The sequence below is a fragment of the Gobio gobio genome (genome assembly GCF_949357685.1).
Source record: "Gobio gobio genome assembly, chromosome: 22".
NCBI classification, from domain to species: Eukaryota; Metazoa; Chordata; class Actinopteri; order Cypriniformes; family Gobionidae; genus Gobio; species Gobio gobio.
Genome location: NC_137118.1, coordinates 5,284,589 through 5,301,700, shown reverse-complemented (window position 1 = coordinate 5,301,700; position 17,112 = coordinate 5,284,589). Strand labels below are relative to the sequence as shown.

Genomic DNA, 17,112 nt, shown 5'->3' with positions numbered 1-17,112 from the left:
CTATGTGAGCTTTAACAGTGAGAGCCAACCAATTGTCTACCACGATCTGTGTGTTACTAACTCAACCTCATCTGCAAATATTTCCGTATGTCTGGGTGGACGTGAGTAACGGCAGGGCCGGTGGGATGCCTCGGGTGGTTTGGCCTTGTGTTAGACAGACCAGCAGAGAGGTAATTTGCTCCGCTCAGCTTGGTTCAGCCTGACTACCATCACTGCAATCTGAGTATCACGAGTGCACAATCTTATGGAGTGATGCAGACAATCATATCAAATAGTGTAGCCTCTCGTATTTCTTTCATCACATCGTGAGTGAGAATGAGAGACAGAGAAGGACAAAAGCACAGACAACGAGATAGAAATTGTGTGTGTGTTTGCACAGCAAATGGTCACCGCAAGAAGAAACCGCAGTGAGTCCTGACAATGTCAATTGTTTTTTTTTTACCCAGCCCAGAGAGATGGAAAAGGATTCCAGTTCCCTTAACAGTTGTTCCAATACCTCTTTCAAAGCCCAGAGAGAGCAGAAGTACACAGATAGTGCTCATCTCCCCGTGCCTTCTGAGGCGGGCTGGATTTTCAAACTGGGGCTCGTACCCAAATGAATACTTTACACGGATATATTTATATTTATATTATTTTAACTGAGACAGGATGCTGGCTCATAATCCAACTGCTACTTCATTCCAGATAGTTGAACGGTTAATGATACATACTACTAAATCTGTAAACAAGAGATTGGATATTTAATTTCTATATATTGGATTGATTCAAATCTCTCTCTCTCTCTCTCTCTCTCTCTCTCTCTGAAAAAAAAAAGTTTTATACACATTTTATTTGAAAGATTCTGTATTGTATAACCTCCTGGCTGCCATTATGTTTTAGTGAATTTCTCTGACACCATTACATGTCACAGTTTTAATGTCCTGTAAAGAGCACATTTAGGGCTTTTCAGAGATATCATTTGTTTTGAGGTTTTACCAGGACAGCAACTTCTCCTTGGTCTTTAAAAATGACTGAATTATCAAATTTAGCACTCTTATGGAAATCTGATCATGTTTTGTAGTATTTTGTAATTATCATTTAAATCTGACTAACTTTCAAATTGTTTGTTATAAATCAACATCTTAGGAAAATATTATGAGGTTTCTAACCAAAATATGACTTTCTGTTACAAAACAGGGCATTGATTTCATACATGGCATTTTGGGATTTTGGGAGACACAACATGTGAATAGGGAAAGAAATTACATATCAATGTTCCTATAAAATATTAGATATTATTATTATGAAACTATTACTCCCATTATTACACTTCTTTTCTTCACTACATGTTGCTCCAAGAACACATTGATATGCAAATTAGATAGAGTGTACAGATGCACATTGAATGGGAAAACCCATGTATGGCCATTTTACACACATATTAAAATGGTATATCAATTCATTCCGTTATATCTTCATAACATAGTTGAGAATCATCGTTAAACAAAGTTTGGTTAAAAAAATCCTGAAACCAGAAAATTGATTGGTGAATGAAAAATAATTCCCATTGTTTTTGCCTATACATGTCTATTCGTGTCATTTAATTTTTTTAAACAAATGTAGAGCCCCGGTTTCCACATATGGGGACATAAGACATATGAATAAAAACATTTTTTATTTTTAAAAATATACATTTCCATTTGTTTCAAATGCTCTAAACAATGTAATGACATGAACAAATACTAAATTCAAAATACTTTGTGTTCCTGGGTCTTAGGAGGATAAAGCGCTTTATAAATAAAGGTGACTTGAATTAATTTTTGTGCAATTTGATATATCCAATTTATAATGAAAATTATTATAAATTACAATGACAAATTACAATGACAAATTTAAAAATATATATATTTTTCCCTAGAGATCACTTAAATTTAGTCAAGCTTTTCTTCATGCATTTTACCACACTGATTTTTTTTTTTTAATACCACGCAAATATTTATTATGGTACTTTTAAAAAAAACCCTGTAGTGAAAATCTAGTTTTTAATGTTGTTTGTGTGCCTGTGTGGTGTTTTTAATATGCTTTAAGACAAACCATGTGCAAAATCAAAAGTTCAACACCATTGCTGAGTATTTTCTCCTTAAAACTGCAGTGAACCAAAGACAGTCTCAAAAAACTGTGGTTTGAAATCACAGTTCTCTACATCACAAACAGGTACATTTAGCAATATAGCGGGTGAATTATGTATTTAATTTATATTACGATGTTATGATGAACTATATGCCTTTCGCTTCTGACGTTCTGAGTTGTTCAAAGCATTTCTAATGAACCATGACTGATACTGAAGGGTTCTATCACTTTGGTCTAGTTTGCTGTTGGTTTTGTGACAGAGCCCTGATTCTGCTATATTGTCATGTTTGGTGTGAGCACATGGCTTGTCATGTGTTTCTTCGTGCCGTGTGCTCTATTGTCTTGACCCCGCCCCTCTTGTTTCCTGATTATTGGTTAATTTGCCCCACCTGTCTTCCCTCATTACCTGCCTTGTTTGTTCCTTATTTATTCTCCTTGTGTTTGCAGTCTTCATGTTTTGCCTGCTCTCTGTGTCTAGTCAGTCCTTGTTTTCCCCCCTTGGGGTAGTTTTTGTTTTATTTGATTAAGTAGCCATTTCATCTCTGCATCTGCTCCCATGACACTGAGATGGCGAACAGGAACATGGTTTGTGTAACATTAGCAACACATTATTAGCTGTTTGATAATGTAGTCAAAAGGCTAATCATATCAATTACCATTATGTGTCTGACGTTGTAGAAAGCGATACATAAAACGCATCACCATTCTGAAACATTGACGTGTAGACAAACCTGTATAATTCACTTTTCCAATTCTTCTTCTGAATCAGTTTCTGGTTTTCACTATTTCCATTTGCCATTGTGCAGCGTTTACTACAGTAGCCGCGTTTCCATTACAGATTTGCGCAAAACTTTTGCGATATTTTCTAAAAGTCGACAAAAAAATATTGCGAAATGACAGCGTTTCCATTAACTGATGTTGTACGACTAAAACATTTTTTTCCTCTCGTGATGAATCATTCCAAAAATCATGCTACGTATGTTGTTAGGTTCATGTATATTCCAGCCACCGCACGCCATTATTTTTAATGGAAAGAGACGTGCGTGTTATACCACTGATGGCAAGGAAAGCACCATATACTTGAGCGGCACATATGAGGTGTTATGATAAATTGTGGCATTTTATATTCTATTGTTTTTTTTATGAGTTTAATAAAGAACTTGTCTTCTGTCCAAACATACCATCATCTGTAAAGAATGATCAACTTTTACATACGCCAGGTTATTGTGACGCATTGCCAGAGACGAGCGAAAAGTTTGAATTTGCATGGTGGTAACTTAACGTTTTTTTTTTACCACTTCGTTATTTTGGCTCGGAATTTCATTTTTTGGAAATATAAACTGAATTTAGAAATGCTTTTGAAATGAAAAAAAATTGCTTTTAATAAACAACATATATTTTTGAAATGAAGACAGCGTTTGGAGTGGAGTGCAAAATAATCTGTTCCCTGAGTCCACGGCCTTCTGTTATCGTGAGTGTACACAAATAAAAGTAGACAGTTTATAGTTTATAATTATGTCTTGCACTTATCTGTATGGCTAAAAATGACGGAGAATTTTAAGTTTCCGCTGGAATAAGGAAAACATTTATCAAAAGGCGACAACGACTTCGTCGGAAAGAGGGTTAAAGAAAATGTAGCCTGTTTAGTTTCATATAGTTAGGCTATGTCTAAATATTATAATCTTTTAATTTCATATGTTGATTATGAAAAGTGAGCAGCATGAGTAAGGCTACATAATCAGATGCGCATATGTCTGGAGACATGGATTTTGAGCACAATTTAATTGTTTTCTAGAAAGTCTTTCTTTAAAATTAATTTCGTTTTGTATAAATTGTATTTTAATTTTGATCAATGTTTAATCAACTATTTGGCTGTTGGCTATATTTAATAAATAAGAAGCAAACCAAGATCGCCGGGAATGGATAGACCTAGTCTTTGAGCAAGGCTGAAACTATAGCGTCTTTCTGTTTTAATACATTTCTTGAATATGTCATAATTACAGTAGGCCTATAGATAGTTATGATATTTGTGGTTGCACCGGGGTCCGTCATTATAAAGTTACGCCACTTTCCTTATTAGGAGAAAATATATGTCGTTTTAACGACATAAGATCTCGTACATACTTGAGTGGAAAAAAAATTATATGTAGGCCCTATGTGAGAGCAATGCGTGACCGTACCAGGTGACCTGTAAATGCGAAAAAACAGTTTCCATTGCAGTTTTGCGAAAATGTCCTTTTTCGAATTGCCTGAAAAACCATCTCATGCGAGCGTAAAAACTTTTTTGCGATATATGGAAGTTTTTGCGAAATTGACACGTTTCCATTGGGCGTATTTTCAATTCGCAATTTCAATTTGCGCAATTTAAAGGGTAATGGAAACGCGGCTAGTGTCTTGAACTCTGGTGTGAGTGGAGGCGGGGCTCATTTGCATATATTAATGGTTCTGCGTATACTAAATGAAGCAAGGGTGTAGAGTTACATTCAAGCTATTTTAAAGCGTGAAGAACAAAACATTTAAATATATAATTTTGGTGATCAAAGGTGAGTTTTAAGCAATAAAATTATTGACTACAAGGGGACATCAACTTCTTTGTGAAATGAGTGACACCGATGTATTACGGGTTGCAGTTTGCTGTCAGGTCAAATATAATAACCTCTGCCCTATACTATACAGGGGTGGTAAAAGTACTCAAAAGTTATACTCGAGTAAAAGTATATATACCTGAATAAAAAATTACTCCAGTAAAAGTAGAAAGTCCTCCATTCAAACATCACTTGAGTAAAAGTACAAAAGTATCCGATTTAAAACGTACTCAAGTACCGAAAGTAAAAAGTAAATATTCAAATTAACTGTAAATATCAATAATTAAGCAGATCAATTGTTTTGGGAATCATATGCAATGCTTTAATTGAACAAATGATAAGATTAGAGACTGCAATTAAGAATTTGTTAGATTTGCAATCATAAGAGACAATGAAGCACCAGTATAGGGGTTGAACTCAAAATAGACATGCTCCATAACATTAGCTGCATCAAACAGAAGATGTGCAAGATACTATTAACTAATTTAAAATTAATTCAAAAGCCATAACCACAATGACATATTACTTAACAATGAGTCAATAGTGATGTGCCTCAACAAGTGAAGTCATGACATAATGAAACCTTTACAAATCGTTATCTAATGATTAATTGAAGCAAACAACTGGAAGTTGAAATGCATGGCTTTGACCCATTGTGATAATTAACAGATTAATTTACATTTATTAGTTAATATAATGTTATTAGGGAATTAATACATTGTCATATTTAATTAATAGAAATTCATGTATTACTTAATCTATTAATCATATATATAATGTTCATTAGTTGCTGATGCAGTAATCATTAATAAATGATTTAGTTCTTCATGAGTCATACATTAACTCTTGATTATCATACACTTATAGTACACTTTAGTATTGTAAAGTTTTACCGATGCTTTCATAGTAAATAGTGTGCCGCGAAAGAAAAAAGTTTGGGAAACACTGAGCTAACGTTAGTGTGGCAAACCTAGTCAGCTTTTCCAAGTCTAGCCCCGACTGGATCATCCATGACCGATTGACAGCATGCAGGGAGAACAGCTTACTAGCACCCACGTTTTTTGTTGGTTTGGAAAGCAAGTGTAATAAATACTTGGAGAGGGCATGGGGAAATGTAGTGGAGTAAAAAGTAAACTTTGTCTTTAATATTGTAGTGGAGTAAGAGTGAAAGTAGATGCAAATAAAACATACTCAAGTAAAGTACAGATCCCCGAAAAAAGTACTTAAGTAAAGTAACAAAGTATTTTTACTTCATTACCACCACTGATACTATATCAGCAGTTTTTATACATTTCTTTCATATATCACAAAATAAATATTGCTTAATATGCCACTGTACAAAAGATCATACCAAACACTCTCTCCTAGCATTCAGAGATCTATGCAAACCTATAATTGTAGTTTTTTTACTCAGTTCATCGATCTGTTTGATTTCAAAATATGATATTCCGAAAGAAAAATAACTTTGATCCCTCCAAGCACTGAAATGTCTCGTTTTGTGCTAAACTTTTAATTCAAATGACTTTGTTAGTCAGTGGATTAAATATAGGTTTTGATGAAAGCATATCGTGGGAAAGTGGTCTGAGAAGTTCGCTCACCTCACGAACCATGCATCCAAGAGGCTGAGAGATCTCCATAGTAACGCAAACCCTCACCATGTGATGTTGAGATGTGTGGATAAAGGGAGCAAACTAATGCCTTGTGGCGCAAGCCAGTGTGTGAACCAAAGCTCTGTTTCAGCGAGTTCAACACGGAAAAGTACTCGTGTTCGAGAACCTCTTGTTCCTTTAAACCTTGAAGAGTTTCTTCACCATTATATTTCAGCGCTGGGAAGTTGTTAATTTCAGTGCATTTAAAATCTCCTAATGAAATAATTGATTAGCACTTTGTGCACTTAAAGACTTCAAAATGAACGAAAATACCTCAATCACCCTTAGTATCCACTTATGGGAGTGAAAGAGGAATGAGTCAGCTCATAAAATCTGAAATGAAAGCGAGAGAGCGAGTGCACAGACCCTCAAGACCCTTGAGAGCAAAATGTCTGCTCTGTACATCCAGCATTGTACTTGAGAAAACATGAAAACAATCAAGTTGTTCCGTCTGTCTGTGTTGACAGTGTATTCAACCCCCTGCCTCACATGCTATGCTGCCCTAACGGTGTGTGTGTGTGTGTTTGGGACAAAAATCAATACATCCTTACCGTCCAGGTAGCAGCAATGTTCTGTCTTGACTGAACTCTAACTCCCTGACAGTAATGTTATTTGGAGGTAATCCAGTGTTATATATTATAGCTTTTTTTCCTCTATAGACCTTCGATGCCAAATCAATCCCTTTCTCCAAAGTAAATTAATAATGAATGCCCTCTCTTGTTCATGTCACAAGGTAGCCAGAGGGGGCTGCGGAAAGATTTATTTTCAAAACCGCACTTGGTTTGATACCCGATATATTTTTGCCCTCCACAAGTACAGTAGGATATGCTTGATGCATTGCTAGCTGAAATAGAGTTGGATCCGTGACTCAAATGCGACGTGCACTGAGAATGAATACCCAAAGTAATTCTAAACTAACTAAAAAAACATTTAACAATAACATGATGACATTGCATTAAAAATTAACTCCTTGTAAGCTGCACTAGGATGAGAATGGTCAGAATTACCCCCCCATTTTCCCAGAGCGCATGCATTTCGGTGTCAAGGCGAAAAATGGACAAGGACCAAGCATTCTTAATTTTCCCCGCCCTTGGATGCTTTTCATTGCACTGAAAGAGTAGACACTTTATTTGGATTAAAATGGTTTGCCGTCTGCTCTTCTCTGATAAGGGAATATAAGGCGGAGTTATTTATTAATTTATGTATTTGTTGCATTGTGCTGATTCAGTGTTGGGCTATGAACATGCAGATCAGACATGCTCTAGCGGCCGGAGATGCTGCGCTACAGGTTTCCAGAAGATTCTGGCTGCTCAAGGTTAAGACTGATTGGATTGGATTCAGCCTCAGTGTCTTTCCAAGAGGCTGTTATTATAATGCACAGCATTTTATGGTGATGCTGTAAATAATCATTTAATATGATAGCTGAACCAACACTGTGCAGTCTCTTCAGTGCACATGTACTTAAAGGGATAGTTCGCCCCAAAATTAAAATGACTATATTCTAACTTAGGTCCGAAATGCAGTTTTCAAGTAAATTAATGAAGCGGTACTTTTTTTTTCTAATTACAAGTTGTGTTTCTTGTTTCATGTGTCACAGTAATGATCAATCTACGGGTTATTTAGTGCTGTTACACACCCTGAAGGTTTGTCTTTTCAGAGTTTTTCAGTATAAAAGTAAATTGTGTTTAAATGTCAGGACTTCCTGTCGGGAAGAAAGTAACACTTGTCACTTTTGTCCCGCAATTATATATATAATGCATATTATGCACATTTAATTTAATTTTTATATTGTTCATACTGTTGAAGAAAACTTATCAAATAGATTGACATTGCAAATAAAAAATATTCTAAACAATTCAAGTTTTTACTGTCATATTACATTTGAAACATTTGATGAACTTTAAAGGGTTAGTTCACCCAAAAATGAAAATTCTGTCAGTAATTACTCACCCTCATGTTGTTCCAACCATGTAAGACCTTCGTTCATCTTCGGAACATAATTCAGTATATTTTGATGAAATCTGAGAGCTGTCTCACTCCTCCATAGGCTACAGTGTCTCTGTATTAAGTCTATCATGCGACGAAAATACTTTTTGAGTGCCACGACGCATCAAAAAGTATTTTCGTCGCATGATAGACTTAATACAGAGCCACTGTAGTCATTTGGACTCCTTAAATGACGTTTTTACTTACTATTCTGGGCCAAGTTTCAGTCCCTCTGAAAGCCTATGGAGGAGTGAGACAGCTCTCAGATTTCATCAAAAATATACTAAATTATGTTCCGAAGATGAACGAAGGTCTTACATGGTTGGAACAACATGAGGGTGAGTAATTACTGACAGAATTTTCATTTTTGGGTGAACTAACCCTTTAACATATAAAATGAAAATGTAATTTAATAATTTTTTTGCAAAGATAAAGGACAAAATATGTTTGCAGTTACATATTAACAAGGTCATAGTCAGGTATGTTTAATAAAAACAAGAGTAGCACCAAAAAATCTAGCTTGTATTGTTGTGTTACTTTTGACCCACCTGTGTGTTACTTTCGTCCCACCTGATGGGGTCAAAAGTAACAATGTGCAGCTTATGTTCAAAGTGAAATTATACTGTAGTCGTTCTACATTTGTACAAAATACCACCTGCTATTTATAGACCACACTTGTGAGTTATTGGCCACAGCAAAAATATATCTCAGTCTAAAACATTATCTTTTAAAATTACGATTTTCTGAACAATTGTACTTTCGTCCCTGCTCTCCCCTACTGTTCACATTTTAACTGGTTACCTCAAAAAAGAAACTTTTCATTTATAGAAGTGTTATTGACATTAGGCCAGAGCTGCCTTGGTCGCTGTCTGCCATTGTCTGTGATGTTTGTATACTGTAATATTTACCAGTAAATAGTAGGCTAAGTACTTAATTGAATTCATAAAAACAACCATTTATATATATTAAAAGATTTCCCACAAATTCTGTGTTGTGTATTTTCTGGCAATCAAATGAAGACATTAAACATTAATTTAATTGATATTTTAATTTAATTAAACAAACAAAGTGGTGCACAACTGAGCTTTATCTATTAAAATTAAAATATGGAGGAAAACTTGATTAAGCTTTTAATTAAAAAAAAAAGTTTTGATAATTTATTATTATTTAATTAGTGTTAGTAGTAGTATTATTATATTGAGATATATCTAAATTCTACTGTACAACAGTCATTTATTTGTCAAGATAAACCGGACTTTTATTTTGACGGGTAGCCGAGAAGGCCTTTGAGTGTCTGTGTGTTTATATGACGGTAGTTTTTCTCAAATAAAACAGTAAATTGCTCATGAAGTGACTCTCAGAGCGGCTCTGGAGATTAAGTTTGTGTTCATGTCCTCATATGAGACGGCAGAGATGGAAACACGCAACCATCACCACTATTCAGTGTGTGTGTGTGTGTGTGTGTGTGAGAGGTAAATTAAACCGCGTGTCTGCGCCATTCATTCACACATCGACACACAGGACATGCAGGTCTGTTTGTGGTTTAATATTCATAGATGCCTTCTCAGGTGGTTCAGGTGCTGCAATTTGCGATTTAATGTGAATCGGTAGTACCGTTGGTGTTCGTGGGTATTGTTGGTTTCGATCTTGATTCAGTATCAGTTCATATGTATAGCCTACTGTGCAACTGTTGAATGCAGTTTGCCTGTTTTAGTACTATTTTTAACTTTTCTTAGGTTAAATAGTATTTGCTTTAATTAATATTCCCTTGTGTGTGCTTATATGAGTATCATTAAAATGTTAGGATGTAAGTTACTAACTTTCTTAAATTTCACATTTTTAGTGTGAACTAGAAACACATGTTCTAGTGTTTGATCATGTCTAAATATTTATTCAAATGCAAAACCTAAAAACAAGTAAGCTTTTAATATATGCATATTTGTTCAGCTTTGTGTGATTAATAGGTCCAAGGGTTACACTTTATTTTAATATGAGAGTGTAATTATACAATTACTGATAATTGCAATAATAATTAACTACATGTGCTTACTATAGGGTTTGGTTTAGGGTTAGTTGAATGCAATTGTGCCTAATTTATATTTATAGTAAAATACATGTAACATGTAACAAGGACACATTAAAATAAAGTGTTACCGGTCAAATGGCTTCAGAAGACTTGGAATATAAAGCTTTTGTGTCCTTTTTGAACCTTGACAGCCTTAGTACTCTACTTGGTTTCCATTATATTGACAAGAAAATCGGGATTTTCAACAAAAATCCACCTATTGTGTTCCACACTGAGCAAAGAAAGTCATGCCGTAAATATTAATGGCAGATTTTTCATCTTTGGGTGAACAGTTCCTTTAAACATACAGTCTTGCATAAGTGCAGTCATCTGTGTGTATATGCAAGCACACCAGCCGTGTGCATCGAAAGGCTATTTGAACAGCAACGCTCTTGTTTCCTGTATTATTTACCATATCATCCATGTCTACATGACGAATGTGCGAGAGCTTTGCTCTTTGATCCCATAAACTGTGTTTCATCGGGGGTTTCGTTCAATTACCGGTGCAACAGCTGCTTTTGCTTTGCATTTTTTTCTATTATTCCAGCCAACTTTCAATGCCCTTGAGTGTGCTTCGTTACCCTGTTTGGCACCCGTGTGCTTTACATGCCAGCCGACGCGTCTCCTTCTATTATGGGTGGCTCTGACTTCCTTCTCTTGCTTCCACCTAGGGAGACTTTTATTGAATCAGGTTTTATTTTTTTATTTTTTTACTTTTTGATGCCACAGATCCCCAAATATCTTTCCTAAAAAAGGCAGCTAAATATTATTGAGTATTTTTTTCCACTCGCTTCCGAAACAGATGCACTGTAACATATTTTTTACAGCTAAATATTTTCCAGTATATAAACCCATTTACACTTTGAAAAAAAAAAAATGGTATTGAAGAAAATATTTCCTTTTAAAATAATTTGATACATTGATGGCATATATCACTTTATTATATAAAACATATTTAGTTTGAATTCATTTTTAGTACTTTTAAATAATACATGTTATTTTATGTTTTGTTATTTAAACCCCCAAAATGTCAGAACTGCAAAAAGTTTTGGGACGTCTGCCTTTACATGCCAGGGCTCCAGAGTGCGACTAAATGGTCGCATTTTGCGACTAAAATTTGAGAGTGTGCGACTGAATTTTACATCCAGTCGCACATGTGCGACCAGTAAATTTGCCTGCTGTCGGTACTGGAGAAATTAAGAAAATACACTTACTAATTATAATTGATAGACGTAATGTCTGGCAAATTCTATCTTTGCCAGCCGTTTCTATATGAGATAATATTAAACCATTTGTCCGTGATGCATTTTTGCCATTCGCAATGCAGAAGCGAGAGAAAGCGAGCGAGCACTGTCACAGGAGCTACAGTGAACACAACACCAGTCAGCTTAATGAGTGAGGATGGCCAAGAGAACTACACAAAAGTTTAGTCTTCTTAAACTTTAGGGATGTCCTGTGATATTAATCTAATTTTATTTTCGATTTTGGCTTTCCAGAGTTATAAAAAGATGATATGAGGTAAAACTATTCCTATAGCCGTGTTCCGTCGAGCGCGACATCCTTCCCTTCACAGCCTTGCGCTGTCATTTCTCCTTAAACCTAAACTAAACGTCAGATTCAGTGATTGTTGTAAACTGCAGTCTCTACTGTTGCTAAACGGCGGGATGTGTTTGATAATAAAGAGCTATTAAATGCACAATAATCCGCGCAAGAGACGCTGTTTCCAACTTCAATGCGGTTTATGTGTGTGTGTTGCGAAATTGACCGATTTGCACATTGTATTTTAGGCTTCGCGTGCGCGTCTAAACCATCAAATAAACAACAAATAGCCGGTGTCAAAATGACCGGATTGGAGAGTAGTTATTTTAACAGTTTATATCTTAAATGGGCGTAAATAGTTTGGAGAAATAGGAGAATATGATATTAGGCTATTAGTTCTACATTCGATCGGTCTTAAAGGGGCAGCGTCTAATAAACCTGCTGACGATTGAGCCATTAATTCGAATCGAACAAAAGGCAAATAGAAAATATTCACATCTCTTGAATTAATAACTTTAGCTTTTATAAGCATTAATCTATCAATTTATACAGTGAAAACTATGCAGTGTTATTTTACATTTCATTGCTTTATTAGATTTCTTTGTAGGTTTGTTCTTTCTAAGTAATATTAATGTTAATGTTAGCAGACCTTCCGAATGCCGGCACACTGGTCCATTTACAAATAGATGTTTTATATTTTTGTTCAAACTTTGCGGTTTCTTTTGCTATAGATATTTTACTTTTCAGATTATAAAGCCATGTTAATTATGTTCTTAATTATGTTTTTTAAATATATAAAGTATAATAAAAAGAACCGGTAAGAATACTGTTAAAGTACCGGATCGATAAGCAGTATCGGTAAGAGTAGTAATACCATTAAAATCTTAACGATACCGATCCCTATTAGTAATACAGTGGAAATTAGTAGATTTGGTTAGCATGTTGATTTACGGTGTGCGCCCCTAAAATTTCTGATTGTGCCCCTAAAATTTTCAGTTGGGGGCCACTGTGCTCCTAGTGAAAAAAGTTAGTCTGGAGCCCTGCATGCACAATGAACTTTTATGACATCCCATTCTTAATTCGTAGGGTTTAATATGGAGTTGGCCCACCATTTGCAGCTCTAACAGCTTCAGCTCTTCTGGGAAGGCTTTCCACAAGGTTTAGGAGTGTGTTTATGGGAATGTTTGACCATTCTTCTAGAAGCGCATTTGTGAGGTCAGGCACTGATGTTGGACGAGAAGGCCTGGCTCTCAGTCTCCACTCTAATTCATCCCAAAGGTGTTCTATCGGGTTGAGGTCAGGACTCTGTGCAGGCCAGTCAAGTTCCTCCACACCAAACTCGCTCATCCATGTCTTTATGGAGCGATGCTTTGTGCACTGGTCAGTCATGTTTGGACAGGAAGGGGCCGTCCCTAAACTGTTCCCACAAAGTTGGGAGCATGAAATTGTCCAAAATGTCTTGGTATGCTGAAGCATTAAGAGTTCCTTTCACTGGAACTAAGGGGCCAAGCCCAACCCCTGAAAAACAACCCCACACCATAATCCCCCCTCCACCAAACTTTACACTTGGCACAATGCAATCAGGCAAGTCCCGTTCTCCTGGCAACCGCCAAACCCAGACTCGTCCATTGGATTGTCAGACAGCGAGGCATGATTGGTCACTGCTCTAGAGTCCAGTGGCGGCGTGCTTTACACCACTGCATCCGATGCTTTGGAAACCCATTCCATGAAGCTCTCTATGCTTTGTTCTTGAGCTAATCTGAAGGCCACAGAAGTTTGGAGGTCTGTAGCTTTTGACTCTGCAGAAAGTTGGCGAATTCTGCGCATTGTCCCTCAGCATGTGCTGACCCCGCTCTGTGATTTTACATGGCTTACCACATCGTGGCTGAGTTGCTGTTGTTCCCAATTGTTTCCACTTTATAATATCACTAACAGTTGATCGTGGAATATTTAGTATTGAGGAAGTTTCACGAATGGACAGATGGCAACCTATCACGGTACCACGCTTGAGTTCACTGAGCTCCTGAGAGCGACCCATTCTTTCACAAATGTTTGTAGAAGCGTCTGCATATCTAGTGCTTGATTTATACACCTGTGGCCATGAAGTGCTTCGAACACTTGAATTCAATGATTTGGAGGCGGGTCCCAATACTTCTGGCAATATAGTGTGTGTACACACACACACACACACATGCACACCGTCCAATGTTTTTTTTTTGCATTTTATCTGTTTAAAAACAAATATTTATCTGTAGAATCATGTATGTTTATTCCTTTTATTTTGTTTTATTTTATTTGTATGCACATAATTGTGATTAATCTCATGTTTGACTTGTTTTATTTTTGCCATTTTGGTTAGTGCTGCAGAAATTGCAGCCTTTATAGAGAAGCGCAAGGGGAAGACCGATCGGAGAGGGGCGACTTTAATATTTCTGTGTTGGATGCCCTGCAGTGTATTATGAACCCGTCCACAGGGAAAAGGCTTGATCTTTTTACTGATCTCCAGCGTTCTCATTTAGTCTATTATAAGACGAGGTAGAGGCCAGTGCCGCAGTTTCCACTCCCGTGAAAACGAACGCCTTTGCAAGTACCCCAGTACTTCTGACCGCCTGCCTAGGGAGAGGAAAGACACAAAGAAGCACGTTTACCTCATCTGTCCCCGGTGCTTTGGATGCTGCCCTCTAGAAGCTAAAGTAGTTCAGCGCCGCGCCTCTCACAGAATCGACTAAGAAGAGCGTGCAAGCATTATGACCATAATGGGCTTTAATGAGCATCAAATGCCTATTATTCGAATGTGTGCCAAAGATTTTTTGGGCTGCGATGCTACCAGAGATAAAACAAAGATTGCATGAAAATTGTCCCTGCGTTGTATTGAATGGTTAATCAGGCAAGTAATCAATTAAGCGCATGATTGCTTTTGATTTTAATAGCCCTACAGTATATGAAGAGGCCCTTTTTTGGCCTCTGCTGCTAACTGTTAGGCATAGCTGTAATTAGACACAGCATGTCCTCATTTAAGGAAGGTCTGTAAGTAATTAGCATCTAATTCCATTGTATCTGTAATAAGGAGAGATGGCATTGTCTTTAAGTCGAATGCACTAAGAGGCTGTTCCCCCCAGCCAGTTTAGCATTAAATATTATCTAGGGGTCACTGAATTTAATAAACCCGATCTTCAGGAGGCTTTGGGGTTTTGATCGATGTCTAACCGTGTTGTTCTTTCTTGCTTAATATCTAGGGAATACATTCGCACTCGCTTCCGAAACAGATGCAGTCTTCCGACGCACAGTACCGGGGGGACTGTTTGAATGAACGCTAATGAATATTTGAATTTATCTTAACTGATGAATCCCAGTCCTTTAGTAACAAAGGCGTACACGGGGAATAATTCAGAGGGGAACTTTGCTCGTAGCGCACATGCTAATGCTAAAGGTTAAGTATTCTCTTTGGTTCTCTCTCTTCTCTTGTAGTTGCTCGCAAGGGGACTTGGTGACACACACGGCATGGCTGAACAGATCAAGTATACTGTACGCCGGAGAGGATAAGTGGTGTGTGGACCCCCGGGTGAGTTTGGTTACTCTGAACCAGGATGAGTTCACCATCAAGATCGAGGATGTGGACGTGACAGACGAGGGCCAATACATCTGCGCGGTGCAGACTAGGAGCAGACCCAGAACCACGTCTGTGCACATCATCGTTCAAGGTGAGTTTTCTGATGAGAGCACTAAGGGTGAATGCTTTTATATGCTTTTGTAAAGGAGTACTTCATCCAAAAATTGAAATGCTGTCATCATTTACTCATGCTTGTGTCGTTGTAAAATCTGTACGAGTTTCTATAATCTTTCTGAATGAAAAAATATATCCAGAGTGCTGTTTTCTATAATGGGGATTGGAGCGGGGAAGCTCTAAAAGGACCATAAAAGTGACACAAAAGTAGTCTATTTGAGTTGTGAGCTGTATTTCTAGTCTTCTGAAGTCATACAAGAACCAGTAGTTTCAAATCTTGGAATGATGACTAACCTGGGGCACTGTGTCCAGATTAGGGTTGGGTATCGTTTGGGTTTTTTTCGATTCCGGTGCCAAACCGATACTTTTAAAACGGTTCCGGTGCCTAAACGTTGCCTGAACCGATACTTTTTTTTTTTTTTTTAAATGGCCACAAAACGAGGTGGATAACATTAAATGGCTTTTTATTTATTTATTTAAATTGAACCATTTATTAAAAGTTTAATGTATACTTAAATGTATGAATATAAATAAATACAAAACACAATTGACTTATTTACAAATTATAATTGACTTATTTACAAATTCACAGTAAAACCTAATAGCCACCTAACCCAACTACAACAAGCCTAATATAACTCTAAATAAGTTACAGTAATAACAGCAGTTAGCCTAGTCTGTATTCTCGGTCTGCTACTAACCAGCTTCGAGCTTCAGCTTTATTTTGAAATATGATCATATTCTCTGGCTAAATATTTTAGAACGCATCGCCTTAATGTTTCCATGGCGACGCGTCATGTTTCTCACATGACACACAGCAGCCGCAATAGCGCTGACAGCTCAGCTGTATCGGGTTTATTTCGTTTTTTTTCTTTTTATTCAAAATATTCACAAACTTCTTAACTGTGTCACGAACTATTTGATGTTCAAATGTGTGAGTCAATGTGTGTTAGTTGATCTATAAAGCGCAATGGGCGGCGCCATGTTAGTTTGCGCCTCAGAATCGGATCTGTCGGATTTACAACACTTGAGTTCATTCTCGTCTTACAAAATACATGAAAGTAAGTGACCAGTGAACTGGAAGAAGAATAGAGTAAACGATATAGCTACTATTTAATGTGCATGTATCTGATGTGAATAAAACATGTAACGTTAGTCAAATTATAACTGCCTGAAAGGATTGTCATTGCCGCTTTCATAGACATCAGTGTGTGTTTTTTGCTAGTAGCCTACTTAAGAGCATTTAAATGTCTGAAGCCTGGAATAAACATGATGTCGTTGAAAACACTGAATAGTTGTCATGAGTTGTGATGTGACCAGCGCTGAGCGTCTGTCTCTGGCTCGGGGCCAGCCAAAGCACCCGAAAGCACGTTTGAATTTTGGCACCAAAAATGAGGAACCGAAATCTGCATTCTGATTCGGTCCGGTACATACCGGTTATATAAGTACCGGTGC

At 36.9% G+C, this 17,112-nt stretch overlaps 1 protein-coding gene across 14 annotated transcripts in view; it reads left to right on the top strand.

Annotated features, from left to right (window-relative positions):
* ntm (neurotrimin) overlaps nucleotides 1–17,112 on the top strand; it is a 633,991-nt gene that overhangs the window by 433,108 nt on the left and 183,771 nt on the right. For all 14 annotated transcript variants that reach the window (XM_079804856.1, XM_079804855.1, XM_079804854.1 and 11 more), the window contains one exon: nucleotides 15,402–15,634. In XM_079804856.1, coding sequence (XP_079660982.1) covers nucleotides 15,402–15,634 — 233 coding nt within the window. The remainder of the gene's footprint in view (nucleotides 1–15,401; nucleotides 15,635–17,112) is intronic.